Genomic DNA, 27,378 nt, shown 5'->3' on the forward strand with positions numbered 1-27,378 from the left:
ACAGAACCAGGATTTAAGCCCAGGAAAGTCTTCCTCAGAGGCTGTGCTTTTTTCATGGCCCTTCATCTCCTGACAAGCTGTAATTCTACTTTTGAGGTATTTTGGTTGAAATTGTCAATAGTGTCTGAATCTAAAAAGTTGAGGCCCATAGTTTCAAAGTGGGTCTCCGTTACAACATTTCGTCATCTGAAACCAACTTCAAAATAAATTAAAGTCATTCCTTTTCTCTTCTATATTTATTATCTGTACTTGATATCCTAGTTTTGAATACTACCATATGTCAAAATTTTATTTTAAATTCTACTCTCTAACTGTATCATACTTACATTGATAGTAAGTGTTGTTATAAGGATAATGTCTTTTCCCTTAATAAAGGAAAAGATCTGCAAATATTAAGGCATTAGTAGTAGTAAGTTCTTGGATCACAATTTATGAATCACTGTAATCTTTTATTAAAATTGTATCACCAGTAATTAACAAGTCATAAGTTTTCTTATCATAATAGTGGAATTATACTATGGGTTATAATCTAAAGCCTTACTTAAAGTCAGATTAACTCTATACTTATTTATTCTTAAAGCAACCATGTGATTTTTTTCAAAGGATAAGTATCAAGAGATCACCGACTATAAAACAACAATTAATGCCTCTACCGAAAATTTTCTGACATATTTGTCTACTAATAAACTGAAATTCAAAGTGCAAAACACATTTAAAAAACCATTCTTCTCCACATGGTATTCCATTATGAAACTGCAGCAATGAACATGACATTAGTTGAACAAACATAACACTATAATCAAGCATCTGCTTGACTTCCTGCATTGCATACACAACAGAGATTTGTTATAGCTTTTTTTTTTTAGTATTCTCAATAGGTTTCTGTGTTTATAAAGGTCCAGAAATTATCTTTGGAACTTATCCTCCATATGGCACTAGGAAATGTGGCATAAGAACCTTTCCGACACAAAAGATACACAATTCTTTTTTTTTTTTTTTTTTTTTTTTCAAAAAATTGCTTTAAATACAAAACTATCAAACGACTGTTAGGACGACGTCAACTTCTGTTCAATCTCATCAAAATTGATTTATATGTAAACTTTAATTCTCAAAAATGCGCAAAGGCCAGCACATTTCTTTCCTCAAGTTCTAAATGTTAAACACAACTTAATTATATTTTTAATAGCAAATTATTTCAGACTTAGGATGTGTTCTTGTTCAGCACAGGGCCAACAGCATGACATTACTGAATCAACATGACCCAAATTTTGGTTCTTTTATTCACAAAAGAGAAATAAAATACAGATATCCCCTTTGCTGGATAATTCTTGTGTAGATAAGTGACCTGGATAGTTAAGTTTAAAAAATCTCCTGGAAATTATATATTTGGGCATTCTTTGGGAAGATTTGCCAAATTGCATGATTTAACTCTTGTCTGCAATCTATTTTTCCTGTGTAAGCACAACCTGAGTCAATAATTGTTAAATAAGCTTATATTTAAAACATTTTAAAGACACTTACAATGTAACCACCTTCATTCTATTTTAACTTCTTAAAAACTGCATTCTAAAATGCATTGAATAATATCAATAACAAATAACATTTATGTTTTAATGGGCTTATGTGCACACACATTCTTATTTTTGATTTTAGAAATATAGCCTTTAAAATATTAGAAAATATAAATTATTGCATTTAATTTGTACGTAATATCACTCCTAAATAACTTAAAGGTCTCCACCTTCAATATATTGAAACCAACTAAATAAAATGTCAATTACGTAAAACCCACTTGTTATGCAATACAGGGAGATTATTCAGACACCACACCAGCAAAAAGTAGTTTCTTCCTTACATGGGTAACAAAGTGATTAACTTGCTAGTTCAACGTGAAGGAATATATATGGTTCCAAGTACATATGGTTTCTTAAATCTAGGCAAGACACATGGCCAGATATTTCAATTAATGTGTAGCAAGCTCACAAAATCAATTTCTTATCAGTCAAAAACACTCATACAGTAAATTTTATTTTCAAGCCATAATCTCTAAATTAAATCTGTGTACCTAAAAAATACAGTACAGAAACTCAGTCATTGGGTTTTCTCCCTGATAGCATTTTCACAAATGGCACAAGGCTTTGTATGCTATATATAGCCTACACTGTTTGGTTAGATTCTAATCTTCCTAGAGAACGTCATTATCTCTTTCCATGGCAAATAAAGGACCAAAGTGTTAATTTCCTCTTTAAAGTAAGTACTAGGTTTGAACAGTTTTGACATTCTATCTTCCAGCAACTTATCTGGGAACTTTTAAACAATTATAAAGAGAATCTCTGAATCTGTATACTTATCCAGACTTCTTGGTAATAGAAATTAATTATCTAAGAATATAAAATTGTGGGGAAAATCATGTTATTATAGAAAATAGTGGCACTTTTCAGTAAATCCGTATAAAGGGACTTTGTAGGAATTGAGCTTCTCTGACCAATGACACTCAAGATAATCACATTTTCAATGAAAGCTCTTTGACTTGAATATAAAATACAATCATCTGTTATATTCAGGTTGAAGTTCTTTCTGTATATTCCAATTTCTTTACACTGAATCTTTTTTCTCCTAATATCCTCATTCTTACCTTACTCACACTACACACGAGACTATAATAATTTAAGTGTTAGTACCTTTTTTCTATACTCAATGGTAATGGACCAAAATAGTTAAAGGAACTGAAATACTTCAATAGCCTTGCCTTAATATTTTAATATTCAGAAAATTACAATTTCCATGCCAGATAAATGTGCTGTGTTCGCTGTTTTTTAACATTGCAAATGTTTGAGATATTTATATAAATGCTATATACACTATCCAGTGGTGTTCTCTCTTGCAACTGACTAATAAATTATACAAATCTATTGTACATTCAGATCGTTGGGACCAAGATGATGTTTGATGGTTGATACAGGATATAAAATTGTATCTCAAGCAGACAGGAAACAGAAAATTATCTGAGATAATACATTTAGAGTTGTTAAAATCATTTTCCCACAGCCTTCTAAACATGTAATTTTTTTAGTTGATTCCAGCACTGTCAAATGGGATAAGAATCTTTTCTAGAGCAAGAAAGTGAGTCAGTCTAGGGAAGAGTTAAAATACATTTAAAAAAATTTTTTTTTGTAGATGGAGACAATAGTTTCTTGATAATCTTTATATTTTGGAAATATCAACATTCTAAGGAAATGATTTAAAGTTACAGAGAGTTAAGAATATTTCTTCCCTTTTCATGTGATCATTTATTCTATTTTAATCAAATTTAAAGTTTGATTAAAAAAATGAAACAACAGTGCCTCACTTTAAACACATTAATGCAAACCAGATAAAACTTCATCTTAAATGGTTAACTAAATAATAAACACAGTTTCATATAAAGTTGTGTTTAAAAAGGTCAGTTCATTAGAAGGAGCAATAAATGAGGCGGGTGTTTTCAATAACACATAAACTAAAGTTCTTTTTTTGCAATTTAAGAAAGAACTATCAAAGTACTCTTATGATTAAAAGTAAAAATATCAGTTTTTTTAAAGTTTAATTAAAATTTTTTTTAACATTTATTTATTTTTGAAAGACAGAGTGAATCAGAGCATAAGCAAAGGAGGGGCAGAGAGAGAGGGAGACACAGAATCCAAAGCAGGCTCCAGGCTCTGAGCTGTCAGCACAGAGCCTAACGTGGGGCTTGAACACACGGACTGTGAGATCATGACCTGAGCCGAAGTCAGATGCTTAACGAACTGAGCCACCCAGGTGCCCCCAAAATATCAGTTTTTAAGTGCCAGTATTTTCATACTTCCTAGGATTTTTGTAAAAAAGGCATTTTTGATAACATAAGACACAAAAGGAAATACCACAGTCAACATAAATAACTCCTGGCATTTAAACATGAATACCAGGGGATCATCCTCAAAACTAGGGGATGATCATGAAGGATTAGTGCCAAAATTGCAAATGACCCTGCCTAACACATGCTGCTTCCTAACTCATGAAAATTCTCAAAAGTGCAATAAATAAGTTAATGAACATTCAGTATTGTATGGATGATCCTCAAAATAAAGTAGGAAAACAAAGATGTTATGGAAAGAAGTATGTGAAGTTTATGATGTTCACTGATCACACAAATCTTCCATATGGCTATATTGGACACTACGTGTAGCAAAATATTTGTGATGGAATCATACCTAAGGTAACCTTGCTATATCAGCCTTTTACAATGCATAAAATTCAATGAAATCTAAGCACAGATTCGTACGAGTAGAGATATCATTCATTGCAATATCTTAATACATTCAGCATAGGGAAGGAACAATAAAAATAGTGCACCAACCTGTCAGAGTAGAACCTGAAAAATAGTCCATGATATTTTATATATTGGATCCAATTTTGGTAGTTTTCAAGGGTACAATCAAGAATAAGAAGTAGTCACTGTCCCCAAACAGCCATTCCCTCAGGTACTATTAAAAAGCAGGGAGACTCCATCCAAACTTACTCCAACATTATGTATTAATGCAAAATAATAAGGAATTATGAAGAGAACATGAAAACATGAGCAATTATTCTTAATAGAAATGAAAAAATCTTCCAAAGAGAATGACATGTACTGTGTCTTACACAATGAGTCTCAGCTTATAGTATTTCCAACATGGAAAGTGCCCAATTTCTCCCCTGAGCACAAACACAGTTGATTATCCCATCCCATTTATTGGGCATGACACAAAGGTACTTTGATGCCTATAAACACAGGTAATCCTCAGAAAGGAGAAATTTGGTCCAGGTTTCCCGCTGAGAGGATTGCTCTGGTCAATTCCATTCTCACTGTCCCTGGCTCATCACATATTCATAAACACACAATCATCAATGTACTTTTGGAATTGCAACACAAAGACAAGTTCCATTTGTAGCATTTTGTTCCAGATGTCAGTTAAATGGTGATTATAAAAGCACATGAATCACAACCCTCTTACCCACAAAATGGATATGTACACCATCTTATTCAAAGGGAGGTAGTCTCAATAACATATAAAAGTAGCTAAACCTCTCCAATAGGAAAGCAAATATAAAAATCAAGATTTTATAGCCTTCTTGATTGTTTTTAATGGTTCAAATCACTCCGCTACAGTACTTAACTTTCTGGTTGCATTATATTTAATAGCTTACCTTTCAGCACTGCAATAGTGCAGTGCTCCTGAAGACTGGTCCAGAAATTCCTTCCAAGAGTGGAAGGTACCAGAGAAAACATGGAAAATAAGTTTCACCTATGTGCCAATCCCTATTCATTTGTAGCACCTGTCTTGAGAGGAAATTTGAGGTCACATCCTGGCTCAGCAAGAAAGAGTATCAGGATGTGTTATGGCCATGAGTCAGAGGGAATGGAGCAGAAAGAGGAGATGAAAGCCTTGCTTGCCTAGGTCATGCCAGCTCCAGAGATCAGAGTTAAAAAACAAACAAACAACAAAAAAAAAAACAATGAAAAGTGTACTGAGTTCAGAGGCAAGAGACCAAAATCTCTGTTTCACTTTCAGGTTTCAAACAAAGCCCCAAATCCAGGCTATTTACTTCAAAAGTGATTGAACTGGGAATTAACTACAGTTCAAATACATGTCTCACAATAATAGACCCACATAATTTTAAAACCAGAATAGACATTGATAGTGATCCTGGTGAAATCTGCTCATTACACAGAGAAACAAGCTCAGATGCACTTTGTGACTTATCATGAGAATCCCAGATGAACTGGACTAGAATATTTGAAACAAGTTTGGAAACCCTGCACAGCAATATTAGAATTTATGTCAGAGAATCTAGTTACTAGGCCATAGCATAACAGGAAGGCTCCAATTTATAGGGCTGGGTCTTAGCTACTGCAATATAAGGATATAAGGGATGGATCTAACAATGGGAACTTGAAAAATAAGACCTTGATTTAGAAATTACTTTTCATGTCCAATTACTTTTCTTGATTTAGAATTACTTGATTTAGAAATTACATGCCTGGGTGGCCCAGTCAGTTAAGCGTCCGACTCTTAATTTCAGCTCAGGTCATGATCTCAAGGTTGTGGGATCAGGCCCTGAGCGGCGTGTTGAGCATGGAGGCTGCTTGGGATTCTCTCTCTCTGCCCCTCTCTCTCTGCCCCTCCCCCACTTGTTCTCTCTCTCTCTCTCTCTCTCTCTGAAAATAATAAATACACTTAAAAATTAGTTTTAAGATAATGATTAAAATCACAGGACTTTTAAATATACTCTCCCTCCCTTGTTAGGGCTACAATTAGTCTCAGAAAAGTGATGAAATGAAGTAGGGGTTAAATGAAAGTAGACTAATGAAGAAATGAGGCTCAAGAGTTTGACAAAAACTTCTCCTGTAGTAGGCATCTACATTTTTAGGCTGCTCGGCTCATCTATTCACTCTCCTGATGGCCACAGCCACCCTAAAGTCCTTTCTCTCTCTGTCCCTATGATCTGAAGAGGTCCTCACCCTAGGCTCCAGGAATGGAGTAGCCCGATAGCCAGTATTTCCATTATTATTTAAGGACATGAAGGTAACAACTTGAATGTATGAATAAAAGTGACAATGTGAAGTAAATGATACTCCTCTTTTATAGCAGGATATCAATCAATAGACATCAAAGCTGAGAAGGCTTCAATAGGCAATAAACTGAGAAGTGAAGGCATAAACATATTTTGTAGAAGATAGGTTGGATTAGAGGGCTCTTTTAATTAAAGACTCATGTGTGTCTTAAGCTCTGGGAAATTGTCAGACCTTTTATTATTTCCTTTGCTAAAGTTTGTCTTATCCTTTCTTCAGTAAGACTTCTATTACATGGATTTTAGGTTCTCCATGTCTAGTCCTGTTTCTCTGTTTTGTTCTCATAATTTTGTCTTAACTTTTAGTTCTGCAATTCCTGGGTTATTTTTTACCACTTTTTTACTACTATATATTATCAATTCAACTTGGGACTAATATTGTTTAAATGATAAATATATTTTATTGGAGGAGAAAAATACATTAGGTGTGTCTGGCAGGAACCATCAAAAGTATGAGCAGGTGAATTCAGGAAATCACTTGGGAAAACAGACAATATAGTGAGACTGCATAGGGGTTCCATCGCTATATTAATGACATTATAATGTGAAAACCACATTAGGCAATTAGGATCAGAAAACACATTGGCTACCTAGTTTCACGTTGCGATAAAGCATGGGAAGAATTTGGGAGAGGTTTTGGCACAGATGAAGGAAAAGATCACAAAAGGGTGAAACTGTGTTATAAAAAGGATGATTGTGTTGAGCTGATCGGCTCAGAATATCTTCACTTCTTGAGTCCTGATGTATCTTCCACTGATTTGTTAATAAATTTGATATTTATAACCTCCCTGTTCCTTGTGTGATCATCTTGATAGGGGTGGAAACCCAGGAATGGAGACTATGCTCTCAATCTTCTGGTGACTTTTAAACATTGGCTTTCATTCCTGACAATTACAGCTATTGTCTTGATGCCTCTTGCTACAAAATGAGAGCAAAAACAGGGGATAAAGGTACAAGGAATTGAGCAGCACAAAGGTTTAAAGACATATTGAAGAAGAAAATTTTTTGTGGTATGATAATTTTTCTGTACATAGAAGCCTATTCTACTTGTTTTTGTTTGTTTGAATGCAAACTTTTTCAGAATCTCTTTGAAGATATAAGCTAGACTTTTCCCATCAACCTCTTTTCTCTTCCTAACAGTATCATTTTCCAGGCCGATTGTTCTATTTATTCAACTTTGTGCTTTGTATTATTGGCTCTTCTCCAATGACTGATTATTCTTAAATGATCCTCATGTTTTTAAAGAGCAATGTTGATTATCTCAGGTAGCTTGGCCCAGGTTTTGCCTGCCAGCCATTACAACCTCCTTAGTACACACAAGACAGTTCAGAATTCCCTATATCTGTGGGTGGAGGGGCAGAGCAATCTCCAAGAATTATTCCTGGTGGCATAGATGGGGTATAGGCAGAAAGGTGACATCAATTTTTACTCTCAAAAATTCCTTTCAGGCGGATGCCAGAGTTCCCTTTAAGAGATTTTTTTCTTGGCTTTATTTGGGCTCAAATGCCAATGGGGAATAAGGAGCCCAACCAGGGTAACCTTTGGAAAATCACATCTAACTAAACCAGTCACCGAGACTGACACTTCCTTTCTGGGAAGGGTATAGGATACCACCACAAGGAAGAACTGCCATTTTTGCAGAAGCCTGCTCTGATTCTGCTTTGAGAAGTTCACTCCTAATTTATAGAATTCCCGTGCCCATCCCCCTCACCCCAATCTCACTGGTTGTATTGTCAATACACTGGGTTTTAAGGAGGTCGATGAACAGGAGTTAAACAACTTGATCTGATCTATGAGTTTCATCAAGATATTGAAACTTGTAAATAGTTTTAACTTGCCTGCACTTATTCCTAAGGTATCTTAAGTATATACACCTCATACTTTTTTGTTTTTAATCAATTTCTTTGATAATGTAGTGGGTAAAAAGCAGATTCAAGGTGGGGGCAACAACCAAAATAATTCATTTATGTCTCAGGGAGATTCAGTTTTCTTATTTGCAGACTTACTTCACAGAGTAGCTTGAAAATTATATAAAGCAATAGTTTGAATGTGCTTTCACTGGAAAATTATTTAATCTATAAATTGAGGGTAATACTAGCCCTCATTTCAAAGAGTTGTTATGAGGATTAAATTTATAAATTCATGTAAAGTGCTTAGAGCAGCATTTAGCTCACAGAAAGCACTAAAATCAACATCAATATTATTACTCTTTTTGTAAATAAACTGTAAATATGAAAGTTACTTCTTTAAGCATGAAAAAAGCCTAAATAAGGAAAAAGAAATAATGGAAAAATGGATAATCAGGAGACTGGATAATTTGCTTCTGAAATAAGCAGGAGTTGGCTGTAAAGTATGCTGATGTCCTTAAAGCTGGGTCTGTAGATAACTGACACGCCCCAGGACACAGGAAGTATCAATTTAGCAACATAAAGTTTGCGATCTTAAAATGCTGACAAAAGATCAGAGCTACAGTAAACAAAGCAGAAAAACTGGAACTCAGTGAGTTACTTCGTGGAATTGAAAGTGCTATCCCTATGATCCTTTTGTTCTCATTTCTACCAGTAGTTTTCTTGAAAAGCACAAAGGATTAAAATGTATGAAAACTCCACATTGAGAGCACAATTTCCATTTAATTTTAATTTCCTAGCAGTTCCTAAAGATATGGCTGAACAGAGAGTATAAGATGGTATAGCTGCCATGTTCACTCTGCATGCAAAATGAACACTAATTCTAGAAAAACAATATCCATTTCCATTTTTACTGATGCCTTAGCATCAGCACATATCATAGGGCGCGCGCGCGCGCGCGCACACACACACACACACACACACACACACACTTATACATAGATATATACATACTTTGTGAACTGATGTTTTAGCCTGGAACAAAAAACAAAAATGGCAGTCTTAACTTAGAAAAAAAAAATCAGGGGGCGCCTGGGTGGCTCAGTGGGTTAAGCGGCCGACTTCAGCTCAGGTCATGATCTCCCGGTCTGTGAGTTCGAGCCCCACGTCAGGCTCTGGGCTGATGGCTCAGAGCCTGGAGACTGTTTCCGATTCTGTGTCTCCCTCTCTCTCTGCCCCTCCCCCGTTCATGCTCTGTCTCTCTCTGTCTCAAAAAAAATAAATAAACATTAAAAAAAAATTTAAAAAAAAAAGAAAAAAAAATCAGGACACTAACAATGTCAAATCAGATGGTAAGTCTTATTTAGAATTGATTTAACTCAGAATTTTGAACAACTCTTTGTGATTGTTTAAAAGAACTCAGAAGCAATGTGTTTATTGCTAATTCTCTATGCTGATATTACTTTTCTGATTCTAAATATGCAATAAATCCACCTAGATAATACTGATTTAAAATGATTACAGGGTGTCTGGGTGCCTCAGTTAGTTAAGTGTACACGTCTCGATTTTGGCTCAGGTTATGATCTCATGGTTCATGGGACCTAGCCCTGCATCAAGCTGTGCCCTGTCAGTGAGCAACCTGCTTGGGATTCTCTCTCCCTTCCCCTTTGCCCCTCCCCAACTCATGCCCATGTGCTCTCTCTCTCTCTCTCTCTCAAAAATAAATAAATAAATAAATAAATAAATAAATAAATAAATAAATAAAAGATTAAAATGATTACAAATAAAAGAGATTTTTTACATGAAGAAAACTTGTCATGATATTTCAGTATAAATTACTTGAAAAAAACCAAAATCACATGTTCATATTAAAACCTCTTTTAAGATCTCAAAATATTTCTTAGTTTGTTATCTTATTAATTCTTATAATTATCCTGTGCAGTAAACATGAAACAGGATGATTTAAAAAAAAATGATTTCTGAAACAGCCTGCAAAAATGACATTGTCAAGTCAGATGAGATAAGTGTTTATTTATAAAATCGTGCAGCTTATCAACAAAACTCAAATGGCACAAGTAGCAGCCAGGACCAGAACTTTCTTTCATTTTCCCTGCCTTCATTTCCCTCCCTCTCCCTCTTTCTCTCCTTCTTATTGCAATCCCTAGAGAGAGGTGGCTCCTGATATATACATAATATTTAAATAATATTTGAACAATCAACTGGAGGTTCTAGATGGAAGAAAGTTAGATAACTCCAAGATTCATTTTCCTTCATATGTGATATATTAATAAAAAGTATTGAGGAAGCAAAGTTATTTTTTGGTAAAACAAATGCATTTTTACATACTCCAGATGATCTTCTTAGGTACATGAATACGAATACAAACTTGAAAAAGTAGGAACTCTAGGGGCGCCTGGGTGGCTTGGTCGGTTAAGCGTCCAACTTCGGCTCAGGTCGTGATCTCACGGTCCGTGAGTTTGAGCCCCGCGTTGGGCTCTGTGCTGATGGCTCAGAGCCTAGAGCCCGTTTCAGATTCTGTGTCTCCCTCTCTCTCTGCCCCTCCCCTGTTCATGCTCTGTCTCTCTCTGTCTCAAAAATAAATAAACGTTAAAACAAAAAAAATTAAAAAAAAAAAAAAGAAAAAGTAGGAACTCTAATGTGCTTCTAGATAGTCATGTATCAGATGTATTTAAAGTGAAGTACATATTTCCTTGGGATGTCTTGTACTGAATGGAAATGTAACCTATTTAAGAAATGACAGTCTAAATTAACCCAAGGCTTACATTCCAGGATGCGTGATTTTCATGAACTTCCTCCAAATAAATAAAGTGCCTTTGCCAATTCCAGAAATCCTTTTCCTTGTACTAGAAGTATGACCTCTTTCGTGTGTTGACAAGAAGAGGTTACACATTAGAGAGAACAAACTCTACCACAATAATTAGGTGGAATTTCCTCAAAAATATCCACTTCATAAGATGACAAATTCCTTCAACATATAGGAAGAAAAAAATAAAAGCATAAACCATTTTAACACTTTCCTTAAGCTTATATTCTATTTTAATTTTTAATTCTTTAATTTATTTTGAGAGAGCCTGCAGTGTGCGTGCACCCCCTCCTGAGCAGGGGAGGGGCAGAGAGGGAGAAGAATCCCAAGCAGGCTCCATGCTGTCAGATGTGGGGATTGATCTCACAAAACCTGAGACCATGACCTGAGCCAAAATCAATAGGCAGATGCTTAATTGACAGAGCCACCCAAGTGCCCCACTAAAAATAGAATTATTTTTAAAAGGAAAAGGAAAAAGAGGACTCGCATCATTTAAGTTTTGCTGATTACGTGTCTATTATGGAAATTACCAAACTGTCTTTTGTTAAATATTTAAAACTGCAGTTATTTTTTGTAGGAGATAGTTTATTTTTTTTATTTTTTTTTTTAACATTTATTTATTTTTGAGACAGAGAGAGACAGAGCATGAACAGGGGAGGGGCAGAGAGAGAGGGAGACACAGAATCGGAAGCAGGCTCCAGGCTCTGAGCCATCAGCCCAGAGCCCGACGCGGGGCTCAAACTCACGGACCGCAAGATCATGACCTGAGCCGAAGTCGGACACCCAACCGACTGAGCCACCCAGGAGCCCCTGTAGGAGATAGTTTAGATAGTATATCTGTGGCAACTGGTGATACACGATGTACAAACACATGCACACATTTTGTATGCTTTGCATCTGTTCTGATGACATTCAGTTTGCCCATTTTGATAAGCATCCTTTCATTACTAAAAAACAAGCTATTATGGAAGAAAATTACATGTCCTTGGTACTTATATTGTAGCCTGGGCAGAATGATGCTAGAAGATTATTCTAATGGATATTTCTCCCACATTCAGAATGCGCAGACCATTTCTTCTTCCAAACTCTTAGATAACTATTGCGACATTGTTCTCTCTACATTTACTATTGTCACAATGCTCTTTAGTTTATTATGATATTCTCCCAACTGAATTTTGCAAGCATATATATGGCTATTAGATAATGAAGAAAACTGTTTTTTAAGCATAGAGTATGTCTCCCTGAGTGCAGGCACTGAGACTTCATTATTTCTTATAAAGTGCTTGCGATGTTATTCATAACAAGCATGTCCCAAGCTATGAAAGATTTTTATACATGCATACAAGCTGTCAATTATATCTTTCCTGACCTTTCTTATCCTCATCTGGGGCAACTTTTTTCTTACCCATTCTGACTCCATGAAATTTCCCCAAACACAGCACCACTTACTGAGTTCAGATGTGAGTAGGAAGAGAAAGTCTACTACCTTCTTCCTGACGCCCACACCCAAACAGGCACTGTACTGCATCCTTCCCCTTGTTCTTGCTTCTAACTTCTCCCAGCTCAGTTTATTTCAAATCAAGCAATATCATGTTTTGTACGTACACAATGATTCTTTCAACTTTTCCAACCTTCCAAGTTACTGAGGGGAGATGGGATGTCTCACTTTTTAGATTTATAACTGTGTTCCAGAGAGTAACCAACACTGTGCTGAGAAGCAAAACATATAGCAACAATATTTGTTTAAAAGACTAAAATAATCCTAAATTTTAGGAAAATTTCATCAACAATTTCAAAAGCCATTAAATATATCCCCAAATTTCTACACTTCTCCAGCTTCCGCCTTAAAATACACTCATTGTCAGCATAAAGATAAGTGTGTAAATAAATTCATGTTAATACCTCAGTAAGGTTGTCGAAAATAAATAATTCCTATTCAAATGATACTGTTTTACCTATTTGATTTAAAAAGCTGTACAACACTAATCTAATTACATCAGCTGATTAGTAATACTAGTGACATTTTTGGTAATCTAGAGAAGGTTGAGATCCCCAGGGTTTGAGTCCTAGCTTTGTCACCGGGACACTGGGAAACTCACTTAAGCTTCAGAGTCCTGCTTCTCTCATATGCAAAAAGCTATAGCATTGAGCTTAACAAACTAGTTATAACCATTCAAAATGGTGTTTGTAAATAAAAGGCAGCATCCATACATTTTATTTCAAAAGCTTATGAAAATTAAGATATATTGGATAGAAGTGACATAAACTATAAGAATTGTACAAAGTACTATTGGATTTTTTCTTTTCTTTTTCTTTTATTATTATTTTTATTATTATTATATATATATATATTTTTTTTTTTTTTTTTGAGAAAGAGAGAGAACAAGCAGGAGCAGGGAACCCAACTCAGGGCTCAATCCCATGACCCTGGGATCTTGACTTGGGCTGAAATCAAGAGTTGGAGGCTTAACCAACTGAGCCACTCAGGCACCCCAGTACTACTGTTTGTATAGGTTGGGTTGACCTTTGCTAATTCATTCTTATTCTACCGAATGGGGTCATATTTCTAATATACACTATTTATCATGTAACTTAGCTACTTAATACTTGTCAATGGCTTTTTTTTTTGTTAAGAGAAAAAAGTCCATATCTTGACACCCACACTTAATTCCCACTGACCCCCTCAGTTAATATGCCCTGTGATACATACATCCAGAATGAAATCCTTGGGGCTCCCTAAAACATACTACACATGTTTAACTTCTAGGCCTTTGTTACTGCTGATTCATTTTGCCTGGCTTTGTCACTTTGTCAGTCTTAATGAATCCTATTTATTCTTTGATTCTCAGCTTAAATGTCACCCCCACTTGGAAAGCTATCCTGCAGTTGATTACATATCTCAAATTTACCTGTATTTACATATTTTATAACACTGCATCAAGTCGTTAATATAGTTCTGAAGCTGTCCCTAGATATCCTGGAAATCAAGGCCAATTCCTTATTTATTACTTTAATCCAAGGGCAGAGCAGTATTTGTTAAGTAGAGGTCTTATGGCAAACATAGTGAGTAAGAGTACAGGCTCTGGAAACAGACTTAGGCTGAAATCTCAGCTCTATTACTTATTTGTTGCTATCACTTGTGATATTCACTGAACTTTTCTAAGATTCTACTTTTTTATAGATAAAATGAGAATAACAACAGATGAAGGTGTTGTGCTAATTAATATCTTAGATATTAGCTATCTTGATGTGATGGTGATAATGATAATGATGACAATGAAAATATTCAATAAATATTTGTTCAGTAAAAAGATGATTAAATGAAATAAAGTCACTAGTATTAAAACTTGTTTCAGGGCGCCTGGGTGGCTCAGTCGGTTGAGCATCCGACTTTGGCTCAGGTCATGATCTCAATGTTCGTGAGTTCGAGCCCCGTGTCAGGCTCTGTGCTGACAGCTTAGAGCCCGGAGCTTGCTTCAGATTCTGTGTCTCCCTCTCTCTCTGCCCCTTCCCGGCTCATGCTCTGTCTCTCTCAGATTCTCAAAAATGAATAAACATCAAAAAAAAAAAAAAAAAAACCACTTATTTCTATGGGACTAGGTTATCCAAATTCTAAATGACTTGTTTAAAACTAGTTCTTGCAACAGAGTTCATTTAAGTGAGGTCTGGTTACTACCATAACATTTATTTGACAGGTCTCTGAGGGAGCCAAATTGGATGGAGATGAGGAAGATGATGGTAATGATACCAAAAAGAAATTTACTTTCACTCTTCAAGAAGTAGCCATCCTTTGTAACAAAACTGTTGTCTGGTCATTTCTTATTGACCTAACACCAATTTTAGAGAAAGATAGGAAAAGTGGGAAATCTCTTCACAGATGAAGAAAGCCAACTGTTCAAACCCAATATATAATCTAGACAATTCAGCGGTTGAGAACATAGTGTTTTAACTCTAAAACGCATGTTAAATATACTTACTGAAATAAATTTCAAAAATCTACCAATGAATTAATAAAAGGTGCAAACCACTGTTTGAACAGTTTTAAGAGGACATTATAAGCCTCACATAGTGAATATTAAGACAAGTGAATTTACTTATTTTATTTTTTTATTTTAATTTTTTTTCACTATATGAAGTTTATTGTCAAATTGGTTTCCATACAACACCCAGTGCTCATCCCAAAAGGTGCCCTCCTCAGTACTCATCACCACTCTCCCCTCCATCCCACCCCCCATCAACCCTCAGTTTGTTCTCAGTTTTTAACAGTCTCTTATGCTTTGGCTCTCTTCCACTCTAACCTCTTTTTTTCCTTTCCCTCCCCCATGGGTTTCTGTTAAGTTTCTCAGGATCCACATAAGAGTGAAACCATATGGTATCTGTCTTTCTCTGTATGGCTTATTTCACTTAGCATAACACTCTCCAGTTCCATCCATGTTGCTACAAAGGGCCATATTTCATTCTTTCTCATTGCCACGTAGTACTCCATTGTGTATATAAACCACAATTTTTTTATCCATTCATCAGTTGATGGACATTTCGGCTCTTTCCATAATTTGGCTATTGTTGAGAGTGCTGCTATAAACATTGGGGTACAAGTGCCCCTATGCATCAGTACTCCTGTATCCCTAAGACAAGTGAATTTATAACATTCTTTAAATGAGGGATTTGTTAAAAAGAACTTGAAAAAAAAAGTGCCATTACAAATTCTGTGTGAAAAAAAATTACAGGCCAAAAGATCTTGCGGTATTTTTTTTTTTTTCCAACAAAAAGTTTTTTCTGCCCTTCAGCTGGCTATTGACTGAGGCAGCAGGGCGGGGGGGTGGGGGTGGTTGGGGAGGAAGAGTGCATTGGATAATGGAAGATGTGTTAAAAAAAAACATTAAAAAGATGATTATGATCTGGTTAGCTGCTGAAGGTCCAAATTGTGAAAAATTATTGATGTTAATGATGGTAATCATGACAGTTGAAAAGAATCTAAATAACAAAAAGGCAACACCACTTATGAAGTATCATAGTGCAATTTGTAATGATTAGTGGAAAAGCACACTAATATATTCGATGCAATATTTTGAAGGTCACTCGACTATCAACTTGCTATAATGCCATTCAATTAAATACACAGTAAAAATCTAAGATTATTTATAGAAAGAATTTCGTAGTGCTTGTGGAATAGTATATTACAAATCCTGGCTGTATGTACAAGCAGAAATGCCTGATCTAATGCACCATTAAGCAACTGTAGCTTTGCTCTACATTTTTTAAACATTAAACTAATTATGATGAGGTCTGGTCTTACTAAGAACTGCATATTTAATCTTTTTTAAGAGCCTATCAAATTGAATCACGAGATACAACTTGTTTACGCTATAAGCAAACACATGCAATATTAACAATGTACAATATCCTGGCTTAATTAGAAAAAGTCCATGTTATCTTAAATACATTTAGGAGTATAATACCACATAGTTCTAATTTGAAGTTGTCATTTAATTATATTTTAAAACTAATTTATATGACTTGGAACTGCTTCTCTAATACACAGAATGTTTTTCCATTGACCCAGTTAAAACTAGATTCTACTAAAAGTGAAAGAGAGAAGAAGGATAGAGTGAGGCTTGAAGGAAGAGAAAGAGTGGCGGTTGAAACCACAGACAAGTCACTGAAATATGATTTTCGGACAAGGTCCTGTTTATCAAATCAGTAGGCTGAATTGCACCCTGCTAGGACCTTTTCTACCATTCTTGCTCTGGATTGTAGCCTCAAGTTCTATAAGTGAGATCTACTTTTTCAGAAAAGAATACATTTTTCAAAATTCTCTCTCTCTCTCTCTCTCTCTCTCTCCAGGGTATCATGCAGGATATACAGGCAAAACACTTGAATCTCTTAATATTATCCTCAAATTTAAGTAGTCAGGTAGTAAAGAAGGTACCCGAAGGCAACACATATCCATATAGCCTGGACTTCATGAACTCTGTGTTCTTTTGTTTCCAAAGGTATTGACTCTGCTCTCTGCAACTTAGTTTTCCAGCTTAAGTTCAAGGACAATGTTCAATAGTTACACCAAAAATAAGATATACCTGGACTCTTCAAAAATCAATAATCAAGTATACATTTTCAAGTGGGACCTTCAAACTTGTTTAGTTAATTAAGCTTTTTTTTTTTTTAATCAATAGCTTGAAATCATACAGCTTAATGTAAAACACTTAATTTCTGGACAAGGGAAAAACAATCATATCAGAATTTAATCTTACCAAAAAACCCAAAAGAGGTAATAAAGGTTGTTTACCTTCACAAATTGTGACACCATTTCCTGAAAATCCCATGTTGCAGTAACAGGCTTCAATTCCATTTCGTATTTCACATTTTGCATTTGGAAGACAAGGTGTCTTGGTGCAGTTCTGAGTGTAGGAACAATTCAGCAAAGTGGAAAAACCCACTACGGAAAATAGAGAAATATACCTTTTCAAAAAAAAGGAAGAAAGAAAAGAAAGAGAAAGAAAAGTCTCTCCCCTGCCCCCCCCCCATTGTTGAGTCATACTATAGTAAACACAAAAACCCTTCTTTCTTTCCATCTAGATAAATGGATTATGAGAATTTCCCAAGGGAGTATTTAGCTAACTAACAGCACAAGAGCAAGTAAGCAAAAAGATGAGCACTTTCTTCAATGTCAGTATTTATCGAGTAAATCTCAACAAAGCTATAATGTAGTAAACAACCCAGCTGTATACAGAAAAGAGTATTCCTAGATCACTGGACTCTTGGTTCTGAGAAGAAATATTGTTAAAGGGGATTGCATGATTGTAAAGCGATTTCTCGCCTCTGGGAATGATTCTGTGCAGAGATCAAGGTGACTTGATGGTCTGGGTCTTGTCAAATTCAAATCTCTGTAATTTTTAAGATGAAGAGCAACATATCATAACATCAGGAGGACAAGTGCAATTATTGTTTTTTCTGTAGTCTAATTTTCTTTTAAATCCTGCCTTTTCCATAGTAAAATTTATGCTACAGGTTCCCCCAGTAGGAGAATTTAAGATAAACTCAACATATTGGTCAAAGATTGATCTTCTGGGAACGGACACCATACAAACACAACCAATAAAATGAAGCAGAAAAGAGAACGAGGCTGTATTTCGGAGTAATTGAAAACAAAGTTGGAAATGGTATTTTGTGGGCTGTTAGGAAACGATAAGGAAAAGCATGGGCCCATCCTTTTTTATTGTTGTCCCAGGTCTTCTGAAGTCACACCTGCTTGAGGATGGACAGTCAGGAGCCATGCAAATCATTGTTCTTAGAACAGTCATCTGAGATAAACTGTCCTTATCTGGTAACAAGAGAGTGTTAACATTTGATTCTAAATCTCAGCCTCACATAGGGCTGGATATACTGTCTAAACCAGAATTAATTCAGCTGCAAAGATGTGATTTATAACCCTTCTGCACAGCATCATCCAAATGGTATTTTAAATGAACCCAAAGTCCGGGCTGGCAGTCCCCTTAAAATGCCGGGAAGCCTCCCACAAGCGTTACCGGGTTGGATTTCCCAAATTTCTTGAGGGGAGATCAGGAAAAAAAAAAAAAAAAAAAAAAAAAAGGTCAAAGGAGACGTTGGGGATTTTGCGGACTTTGTATTCAGGAATAAAAAGGTGATTTGGTCCCTGGGCCCTGCATATCCAATTCCAGAGTTGAAAGGCCAAGGAGAAAAAACATCCTGAGAAGTACCGCCGTCCACTCGTCTTGGAACCCGGGCCAAATCCGCTTGGCATGCGAGTTCCACCTCGGAAAAATCCCCTTCCCTGCAAGCCCCGGCCCCTCCGCGACCTCGCTGGGCACTCACCTAGGAGCGGGAGGAGTTTCATTGGCGGCGGCCGCGGTGCAGGCGGTGGCGGCAGTGCGGCTGGGTGTGCGGGCCGTGTCCCCGGGACGCAGCTGGGCGGCCGCGGCAGGGTCCCGGCCCCGTCCCCCGTGACGCGCCGCTTCCTCCGGACACTTTCCGGCCTCTTTTGTGTGAGCCTGTGGGTCAAGCCCTGAGTCTGCCGGTCACGTCCGGTCCCCGGCGGTTGCTCCACGCCACCCTGACCTCCATCCCCGGCCTCTTGACCTCCGAGCACTCTTGCTGACCCTTGGAGGGATCATTGTGCCCCCGGGCTCAGCGTCCAGAGGGCCGCCCTCAAACCCCCAGCTCGGTAGACAAAACAAGGGGGCCGGCCACGGAGTGTCCCTCCCGGGAGAGCATCCAGGACCGCAAAGGTCGAAGGGGTACTTCCGAAGTTCCCGGACACAGCGTTCTTTTGTTCACGAGCACATTTCCATGAAGCCTTCGCAGGTAGGCTGAGCCCTGGCTCCCGACAATGGGACACTCCTGGCCAGTGCCGAGTTCTCACCTTGTTGGGACTCAGGGTTTCAGAGGGCAGAAGGATACCTTGTCTACAGGTGAAGATTGGGCTTCGGATGACTGAGCAAAGAACAAGCAGACAAACAAAAAAACAGTTTCAAAAGTCCACCCATTTGTTGGAACTCATCAAGTTGGTGCATCTTATTCTGTGTAAATTATACCTAAATAGCGTTGATTTAAAGAAAAGAAGTGACTGAAATTTGTGCCATCAAGACAAGCTATTTTTCCTTTACACAGCTGGCCACCCCCTTGATGTTTCATTTACATTCTGTTTGATTTAACAAACATCTACTGAGAACTGACTTTGTATACAGAGTACAATCACCAAGAGGAGCAAGCCCTGCCTCCCCCCCCACCCCCCCACCCCCCCGTGGGGCAACAACTAAAACCGGTCACAATGACACAAGTCACAACGACCTAAGTACTTAGGTATAAATATATTTCCCTGGCTCTCTACTGCATTTGCTTAGACCCTTTCTAGCTTAACTTAACTCCCACCAGGAGCTCCTGAGAGTGGGTCTGCAATAGATGAGGGAAATGAGGAACAGAGGTAGTGGGTGAGTTGCCCGGTCACACAACTAGTCTTAAGTGGCTGGTTTGATTCAAACCCAGGCTGTTTTGCTCCTGAGTTAGTGCTCTTAGCACCTCAGAAGGCTGTTGGAAAAATGAGGGGTCACCAGTTATCCATTATCGCTACTTAGGGAGTTTGTAAAGGTGATTTAAATGTCCCAAATGCCACGAAACATAAGTTTGGGATTTTGTTCTACTGTTAATTGGTTTTCTTTTAATGATTACTCCCCCCCCCCTTTTTTTTTTTAACCAGACAGTGATTCAGTGAAAAAGTCTGGCAGCAGTCTAAATGAAGGATATTAAGGAGACATCAAAGGCAGGGAAGCCAGAATAGTTCAGGAAATAGACTACAAATGTTTCAACAAAGGTAGAGGTATTTGGATGAAAAAAAAAAAGGGAGGCGGGGGGGGGGGGGGGACAGAGTCCTGAAAGGATCAAAGAAGGACAGATTGATGTCTGATTGACTAGTTCAGGCTGAGAGATATATTTGAGACACAGAGAGTAGAAAGGTTTTCGAGTTGTATGAATAGAGGAAGGTTGGAACCATTCACAAAAATTGGAAAAATAGGAGGAGTGGCTTTGTAGGGAAATAAATAGCGAGCTCAGTCTCATAATTTAAAATTTGAGGTGTTCCAATGGCCTGATTCCGTTTTCAGTTTTCCCACAGTCATGGTATAGATTCATCATATGGAGCCATTGAACATACTCATCATTCAGAAGGCATAATAAATATAGAAATACATTGTTTTCTGAGACAACTTCTAAACTGAAAGACAGTACCTACTTTTAAAATCATTGCCTTAAAATGGTTTGCTTCCTATGTCAGCCACACACGCTTACTCTTTACCCTTAAGATAACAGAAGATAAAAAAAAAAAAAAAGGAAAAAAAAAAAAAAGAGGTTAGAGTGGGAGAGAGCCAAAGCATAAGAGACTGTTAAAAACTGAGAACAAACTGAGGGTTGATGGGGGGTGGGAGGGAGGAGAGGGTGGGTGATGGGTATTGAGGAGGGCACCTTTTGGGATGAGCACTGGGTGTTGTATGGAAACCAATTTGACAATAAATTTCATATAATAATAAAAAAAAAAGATAACAGAAGATGAGCAAATAAAAATGATATATTATTCTTCTCTATACATTGTTTCAAAATTAACAAAAGTAAGTTAAAATTCAGTTTAAAAAATATTTTCCAAGCTTTCTTTTTTCACATGTGTATTTTTATAAAAAGTAAAATTGTATTTGTATATCTTTATCAAGAAAATGTAGGAGAACATAAGGGTGAACATGAACTTTTAATGATGCTTACAGTTTAAGATTGCTCTGGTAAAAATCAAAATTACTTAAAAATTTATTTGAAGTAGTCTATTTTCTTAAGGAATAGATATAAGATAGTAACTGAATAATTTTGCACCCATTGTCTTTACATTACTAAAAAAGAAGCATTGAGAATTTTCAATCCAAGAAAATATTTCAATTGTGAGAGAAAAGTGTATTTTAAAGAAGTATTCTCAAAGGGATATAGTTTTAAGTTTTACATTTAATCGGTCATCTTCACTTGGGTACCACTGAGACATGTCTAACTTTTAAAAATATAGCAATCACTTAGAGCTTGACTTTAGCCTAAGTATAACACGTGGAAGTTAAGTCATTCTAAGCTGCCTACCCAGTTGTGGTCATAATACATTAGTTTGAACCCTCATTCTGCAATGTGGGGTCTTAGCAAATTAATGGTTAGTTCTATCTTGGGTCTATCTATAAGATGCGAAATCAAACAGGCTTTCCTTGAAAAATTCTTAGTCAAGTTAAAGTTTGCATTGAAAAGTATTCACCGTGAAGATCTGGGTGTAGCTCAAACTTTTATCATGAATAGATTTTTTTTTAACCTCTTTGGGAAACAGCTCACCCATTATAACATGGAAATAACAATGCATGCCACATTAGATCACAATTGTTATGGTCATTAATATACATGTCAGAACTCTCAGGCATTCCATACCTTTAATACTCAACACATCAAAATATAGGAAATTCGTGCACAGTTGAAATAAAGACCTTCTCCAAAGATGTATTTATCATGTGCAAAACGTATGCTGCTTCTGGACCTCCCTCATGAGGCCTCTGTGGGATTTTCTAATTCCTATCCATATATGTTAATAGTGTGATTGGACTCTAAGTGTTTGACCAGCTCTGTGACTATATTCTAAATATTGTCATTACACATCATTTGATTTTTCTTGACTTAAGGAAACTTTATTACCAGTTTGTTAATTTAGGTGGTTCCTCATTCTTTTATATTATCTCTCTTCCCATAGGATTCTCAATAGGATTACAATTTACTAAACAGATTTTTCCACCACAGGTTAATTTTTAGTCAATCCCAGCATTAACAACATATGCTTGGCAAAAGGGCTATAAAAAAAAAAAAGTAAAAACAAGAAAAAAGGAATTATGTGTAAGGATGGGAAGAGTAATCTGATGGCAACATGCAACACTCAAACAAAGAAAAGCTTTCCAAAGTGGGACATCAGCCACTCAGTGTAAGACAACCTCTAGGAATGGGTACCGATTGGGTTTCCACAAGGTGGACTTCTCTGATGAGGATTCCTAACCTGGTATCTTAGAACTTGAAGGTAAGAAACATAGTTTTGCTTCTTTGTTTTCCCCTCCATGATACCTCACACAGTAACTTGAGAAGGATAGGTATACAATAAAAGTTTGTGCTGATTAAATGAGTTAATAAATTAATAAATATCTAGAACAATGAATAGTAAAATTTATCACAAAAAGAAATCTTTATTTTGGGAGATCAGCTAGAAATTGTTTGCCTCAAATGTCTTTTAGGCTTCCAGATACATTTCATGTTATTGCAATATAGCAGATGTAAATATTTTGAATTTAAGTTTGAAGAGAAGTCCAGGAAAATCTTTAGTTATTTGTAGAGTAACTAATGGTTCTCAAACAATAGGGAACTATGTCTTTTTGTCTACTGTTAAACTAATGGTCTTAAATAATCAGTATAGAAATGCTACAATTTTGGGGGTGTCTGAGTGGCTCAGTCAGAAAAGCCTTTGACACTTGACTTTGGCTCAGGTCATGATCTCACAGTTTGTGAGTTTGAGCCCCCTGTTGGGCTTTGTGCTGACAGCACAGAGCCTGCTTATGATTCTCTCTCTTTCCTTCTCTCTGCCCCTCCTCGCTCATGTGTGCTCTCTCTCTCTCTCAAAATAAATAAGTAAACTTTAAAAAAATAATATTAAAAAACAAAGAAGTGCTATGATTTTCAAACTTAGCTATCTGGAAACTTGTGTCTCTCTAATCTGTATTGAATCTATTTAATGTCTGTCAATATTTTGTATGAAAATTAATTTTAATATTATAATAAACATTTCTACTTAGGCATTTTTAATAACCCATAACTATAAAACTCTAGTATTTTAAAAATGATTTAAAAATTGACTGTCTAAGGCTATGAATAGCAACACTTGACTAGTTTTAGGCTAATTTTTTTTTTTAGTGGAAGCGAGTGCAAAGAGCATCTGGTAATTTTGGATGTTGACTGGAAAGGAGATCTGAGTTCCTTCCCAGCCTGGTCATTCAATTGTTTTGTGACCTTCAGAAAACTCACTAAATCTTTCCATTATTCTGTTTAACATTTTTGCAAATGTCCTTGTTTTTTTTTGATTCTTTCTCTCCTATGACTCCTATTCTTAAAGATTTATAAATTAGCACCAATGCTTAGGAACTGATATTTTTAAGCTAGGCATTGATTTAAAAAAAAAAAAAAGAAAGAAAGAAAGCAAGCATGTGTAGTATACTAATTGTTTGCATTGTAACTGACCTCTAAATACTGTATTAATGTATCTTCCTTTGTTTGGACTTTTTCCATGTTATAAAAATATTAAACTTAGCTATTTTTTAAAAAGTGTGGCACTTCTAAAACAGAAATCATGCTAAAATCATCTTCTACTTCGTATTGTTACACTTTTTAGCTATGCTCTTAATTAACATGTTGTAATATTGATTTAATCATAGTTGGTTCCTCTGCTTCACCGGGTTGTGCAGAAGAATATCCTAAGAAGTTACAGAATCCATCAGGATGTACAAATAATTTAAATTATTTCTTTAGTATGTAATACAATGTACTTTACATTACATTTCATCTACTTTGTGTTCTTTGATCATTAGTTTATTATACCTTTTTACAATTCTCCATAATTGCTCAAAATTTTTAAGGAAAATTAAATATTGTAATTACATACTGTCAGCATATTTCAGCTGCTTGTTATTCACAATCATCCATTATTATTAACATGCATATTGAAAATACAAGTCTCTTGTTCAGATCTCTAGGGAGCATCATTATTAACTTCCTACTACTTAGAGAATTACCTTTTTATTCATACTCTTTACTTTTGACTTTGTCACAAATCTTTATCTCAGACAAGATTTAATTTTCCTATTGTAATCTGTTATTAATAGCCTTCTATGAGAAAGGATTAGCTTAAAAATATAAAGTTATTTTGAACTCTAAATAAAATTCATTAGCTTATAATCATTTGTAATTTATCTCATTTTTAAAACTTTTTTTATGAAGGTGCATATCAGGTGGTCATAAGTTTTCCTCATATTTCTATGTATAACCATAAATGAATATAAATAGTATAAATAGTACTGTCTTCAACCAACTGCTAATATGATTTTGCCTAAACAGAAATAATAAGATAAATTTGAAGGTAACCATTACTCCCCTAAAAGTCATGGTGACAAAAAGGCATCATTGACACATAACTTATAAATTAACATTGTAAAGCAAGGGCTAAGATATAGAGTTTAGTTCTCATATGTGTCTTAAAAATTATTCACAAACTAGTTGCACTACTTTCTCTCCCAAAAGTCCTTTCTTTTACCATTTTTTTTTTATTTTTTAAAGTAATCTCTGCACCCAATATGGGGTTGAAGCCCGAGATCAAGAGTCACATGCTCTACCAACTGAGCCAGCCAGGCATCCCAAAAAATTCTTAAATAGCAATTTTCCGAATGTAATTATACCAAATTCCACTACAACTTTTCTTATAATATAATGAAAATTTTTAAATGATAAATAAAAATTGATTTCTTTGTCATATGAAATTACACACTTTTATTCAATGACTTATAAGAAAATGATGAAAATCTAGAATGATGATCAGTTTTGGTGATAATTCTGAAAATAATTCTTTGTCTGAATTAACTTCTAGAAAGGGAAAATATTTAAAATAATGTCTTTTGAAAGTGAATCTTATCTGTGAAATGTAAACAAAGTTATGTAAGGTACAAAGAATAATTTTGTGGAAAAATAGTCATATCATTTTATTTTCGTGACAAATACAATTACTGAGCCCAGTATATAGGACAAATGAAGAGGTTTTTCTTTCATTAGGAGATATTCAGGTACTTATAAGCAATTTTGCTATGTAAATACATATGTTTAAAATGAAAAGAATTCTAAACTATAATAGTAATAACATTGTTTAGGTGTGAAATTGCTTAGCTCTGAAAGATAGAGGTTGTGGTTAAATTATTGTCAACATAGCTGACCCTTTAATCTTGAGGTTGAGATTTTATTTCAAACTATTTCCTCACTTTGTCTAATTAGATCAGGAGATACCAATAAGGTTCTAATGTAAGCAGTTAACATTTTCCTTGATCTGGGCACTTCCTCTCTTTACAGAAAACAACAACAACAACAACAAAACTACATATAGAACATTTTCTTAAGTAGCTTTTATTTTATTTCTATTATATTATTTTGTAGTATTGGACAGATTTTTTAAATAGTTATTTTTCACTTTATTTTTAATAATTTCAGTATTCTGTCATTAGCAGTGTGTCTTCTAAATATGTCCCTCATTGCTCTCTTATTTGTGAGAATAAAAAAAAATATTTATACTTGTCAAAAAGTACTTTTGAAAACTTAATACAATGCATATCACTTTTTAAAATTGTGAGTCCTCTGTTGACTGTTTTCTTTTGGTTTTTGAAGGCTGAAATTAATATTATGCATTGTTTATTCCTTCAGCGCTAAGAGTGTTAAGGTTGATGTGCACAATTTTTAAGTGATATGTCTTGTTTACAGTGTTCTGTGGTCCATTACTGTAGCATTTGAGAGGAACCATATGATTATGGTCTTAGAGGTTGTCCTGTAAATACACTAATTTTGTTCCATTTCCTTACTATCCTTGTCAATAGAATGTATTTTTCTTTTTGTTTTATTTTTTCCTAAAGGATTTATAAGGCTGTCAACAAAATGGATTAATTTTATACCTCTGCATCATAAAATGTTTGACCCTAACAAAGAGTTATCCTTGAATTTCAAGTGTACCTCATATTTTCACTGTGCAAAAAGTTTACTGGGAGAAAAGGAGTCAAAATAATTAATCTATTCTTATCAGAATCTTTAAAACCTAGCTTCTTGGTTCATGTTGAGTGCTACACAGAATTGAAGAAATATGACTACGGTAAAATAACTTGCCCAGATGTAACTTTTCTCATCCCAGTAATGTTACTGGAAAATCAAATCACTCTAGCACTGAATCATCTCCAAATATTATCCAGTAAAAACAATAGCTTACACAATGTGTCTAATAATTAACTAAGATACTGGGAACAATAGAGTAGAATATACTTCTGAGGCGCCCTGTTGTATCTGGAGAACTGTGTTCCAGTTCATTTTTATCACAGCTATATTACATCCTTATTGCCTTCTAGCGGCTTCGTATGCCAGGGGATATCACACTTCTTCATCTTCTAAAGCCAAAGACATCGCTTCATCTACTTGGCCTGATATTCACGTGAGAACGGGAGGCTCAGCAGGGTCCATGTGTGGCTTTCCCACTTTTCTATGTGCCTGCAAACCAGTTGCAATGGCTTCTTTATCTCTCCAGTCCTCAGAGAAATTGTTTTACAGTGAATAATTTTTCCTTTAAGATTAGAAAACACTATTCCAATTAGATGTTTAGAATCAGATTGAAAGAAATATATAGTAAGTTAAAAAGGAACAGCATGGAACAAGCTTCCATTCTGATGAGAAATACCTAAGACAAAGGCTCTTAGCATTACTCCAGGAGAGCTCACTCTGTAC

General features: G+C 35.6%; 1 protein-coding gene across 4 annotated transcripts in view; it reads right to left on the reverse strand.

The window, feature by feature from the left end:
* Nucleotides 1-19,597, reverse strand: part of ADGRL4 (adhesion G protein-coupled receptor L4) — a 110,388-nt gene extending 90,791 nt beyond the window's left edge. Inside the window, exons 1-2 of one of the 4 annotated variants that reach the window (XM_045477976.1) lie at nt 19,132-19,594; nt 17,585-17,734 (exon numbers count right to left, since the gene is read on the reverse strand). In XM_045477976.1, the coding sequence (XP_045333932.1) occupies nt 17,585-17,734; nt 19,132-19,153 (172 nt within the window). In that variant the 5' untranslated portion in view covers nt 19,154-19,594. Of the gene's footprint in view, nt 1-17,584; nt 17,735-19,131 lie in introns of all 4 variants that reach the window. The other 3 variants (XM_045477974.1, XM_045477975.1, XM_045477978.1) reach the window with 3 other exon arrangements.
* Nucleotides 19,598-27,378: the final 7,781 nt, after the last annotated feature.

The sequence above is a fragment of the Leopardus geoffroyi genome, chromosome C1 (assembly GCF_018350155.1).
Source record: "Leopardus geoffroyi isolate Oge1 chromosome C1, O.geoffroyi_Oge1_pat1.0, whole genome shotgun sequence".
Lineage (NCBI taxonomy): Eukaryota > Metazoa > Chordata > Mammalia > Carnivora > Felidae > Leopardus > Leopardus geoffroyi.